The sequence below is a fragment of the Nestor notabilis genome, unplaced genomic scaffold (assembly GCF_000696875.1).
Source record: "Nestor notabilis isolate BGI_N333 unplaced genomic scaffold, ASM69687v1 scaffold19896, whole genome shotgun sequence".
NCBI lineage: Eukaryota > Metazoa > Chordata > Aves > Psittaciformes > Psittacidae > Nestor > Nestor notabilis.
The window spans coordinates 1-1,586 of record NW_009932626.1 but is presented as its reverse complement, the minus strand read 5'-3'; the positions used below and the strand labels follow the sequence as shown (position 1 = coordinate 1,586).

The 1,586-nt window shown below is 59.3% G+C and overlaps 1 protein-coding gene across 1 annotated transcript; it reads left to right on the top strand.

Moving 5' to 3' along the window:
- Positions 1-4: 4 nt before the first annotated feature.
- Positions 5-978, top strand: LOC104407267 (leucine-rich glioma-inactivated protein 1-like; the record flags this gene model as incomplete). Its single annotated transcript, XM_010016498.1, is given in 4 exon segments — positions 5-137; positions 196-372; positions 375-397; positions 676-978. Coding segments are annotated over 4 exon segments (636 nt in total), but the record flags the coding sequence as incomplete, so codon positions are not given.
- Positions 979-1,586: the final 608 nt, after the last annotated feature.

The window sequence follows — 1,586 nt, the reverse complement described above, 5'->3', positions numbered from 1 at the left end:
CTTCATCCGGCTCCAGGCGTTGGGAAGCGGCCGCTTGAGACGTCCCCACGCGGTGGCCAGCGCCCGCCTTGGTGGCCAATGGTACCTGGGGGTGGCCGATAGCTCCAAAGGAGGCACCAGCACCCTCTTTAGATGGGGTGGACGCGGCTAAAGAGGGATTTTCCTGAATTCAGAATCTTTTCCCCTAACAGTCAGCTACTCATGATAGGGAGTTAGGGGGAAGACCGGCTCTGGTGGTCTGCAGTGGGACCAGGAGGCCCTTGGTCTATAGGTGGAGTGGGGTGGCCTTCACCCCCCACACGGACATCCCGCATGTGCCTGATGTCTACGCGGCCAAGCACTTCAGGATGAGGGGACACGTGTTGCTCTGCTTGCGAGGTTCCTCGGGGATGCTAAGGTGAGGTGGGACGTGGTTATGGGGGGCCACCAGTCATGGGGGGTAGTGGGGATGTGGGGGGCTACCACATGATGGGGCTATGACCATCATGAATCCGTGGGGGTCAGCGTATGGCCATTGGGGTCCATCACCATCACGTGGTCATGGGTGCCCACCAGCATCATGAGGGACTCAACCCAACCCTCCCCATGGTGGTCACCATCCGACCCACCTCAACCCAACCCATCCCCCTGATGACCACCACCTCAACCCACCCCTTCCCATCCTTCTCCATGCAGGTGATGCGCTGGGAAGGCTCCATGTTCCGGGAAGTGCAGCAGGTCCCAGCACGTGGCTCCATGGTCTTCCAACCCTTGGCTTTGGCCGGTCAACGCTACGTCCTCCTGGGCAATGACTATGCCCCGAGCCGTGTCTATCGCCTTGGTCCTGGTGGCCACCTCGAGCCCATCCAGGAGCTCCTGGCCCCATCTCCTCGCTCCTTCGCACCCATCTCCTTGGGTGACCGGCACTTCCTGGTGGCCTCCAGCTTCAAAGGGGCCACCCAGATCTACGGGCACATCACCATTGACCTGGGGGCTTGAGGGACACCAAAGACACACCATGGTGGTGGTGGGGGGATGAGGGCCATCAAGCTACCAGCTACCTGATGGTGCCCAAGGGCACTGTTGGTCCCATGTCACCATTGGCCACTGTTGACCACCCACGTCATCTGGTGCCACCATCTACCAAATGTTCCCAAAGCCACCACTGACACCATGTCCCCAAGGCCACCATCAACCCAATGTCCCCATTGAACCCATGTCACCTTCTGGTGCCACCATCAACCCAATGTAACCATTGACCCCATGTCACCATTGGCCACCATTAACCCAGCGTCCCCAAGGCCACCATCAACCCAGTGTCACCACCAACCCCATCTCACCTCCTACTTCCACCTTTGTCCCCTGATGCCACCGCCCCCCCAATAACCAAAGTGTCCCCAAATGTCCCCTTTTAAACCATCATTTTTATTCATTGCCCCATTTCTTGCTGGTTTTGGGGGGTTTCACCCCAAAATGACCCCCCCATCTCCGTGTGTCCCATTGGGGACGCTTGGGGTCACCTCAACACGTGCTGGTGGCTCCTATGGAGAGATGAGTGTCGGGGGGGACCCAGAGCCTTGGGTGACCCCCCCCTATGGTTGCTATGG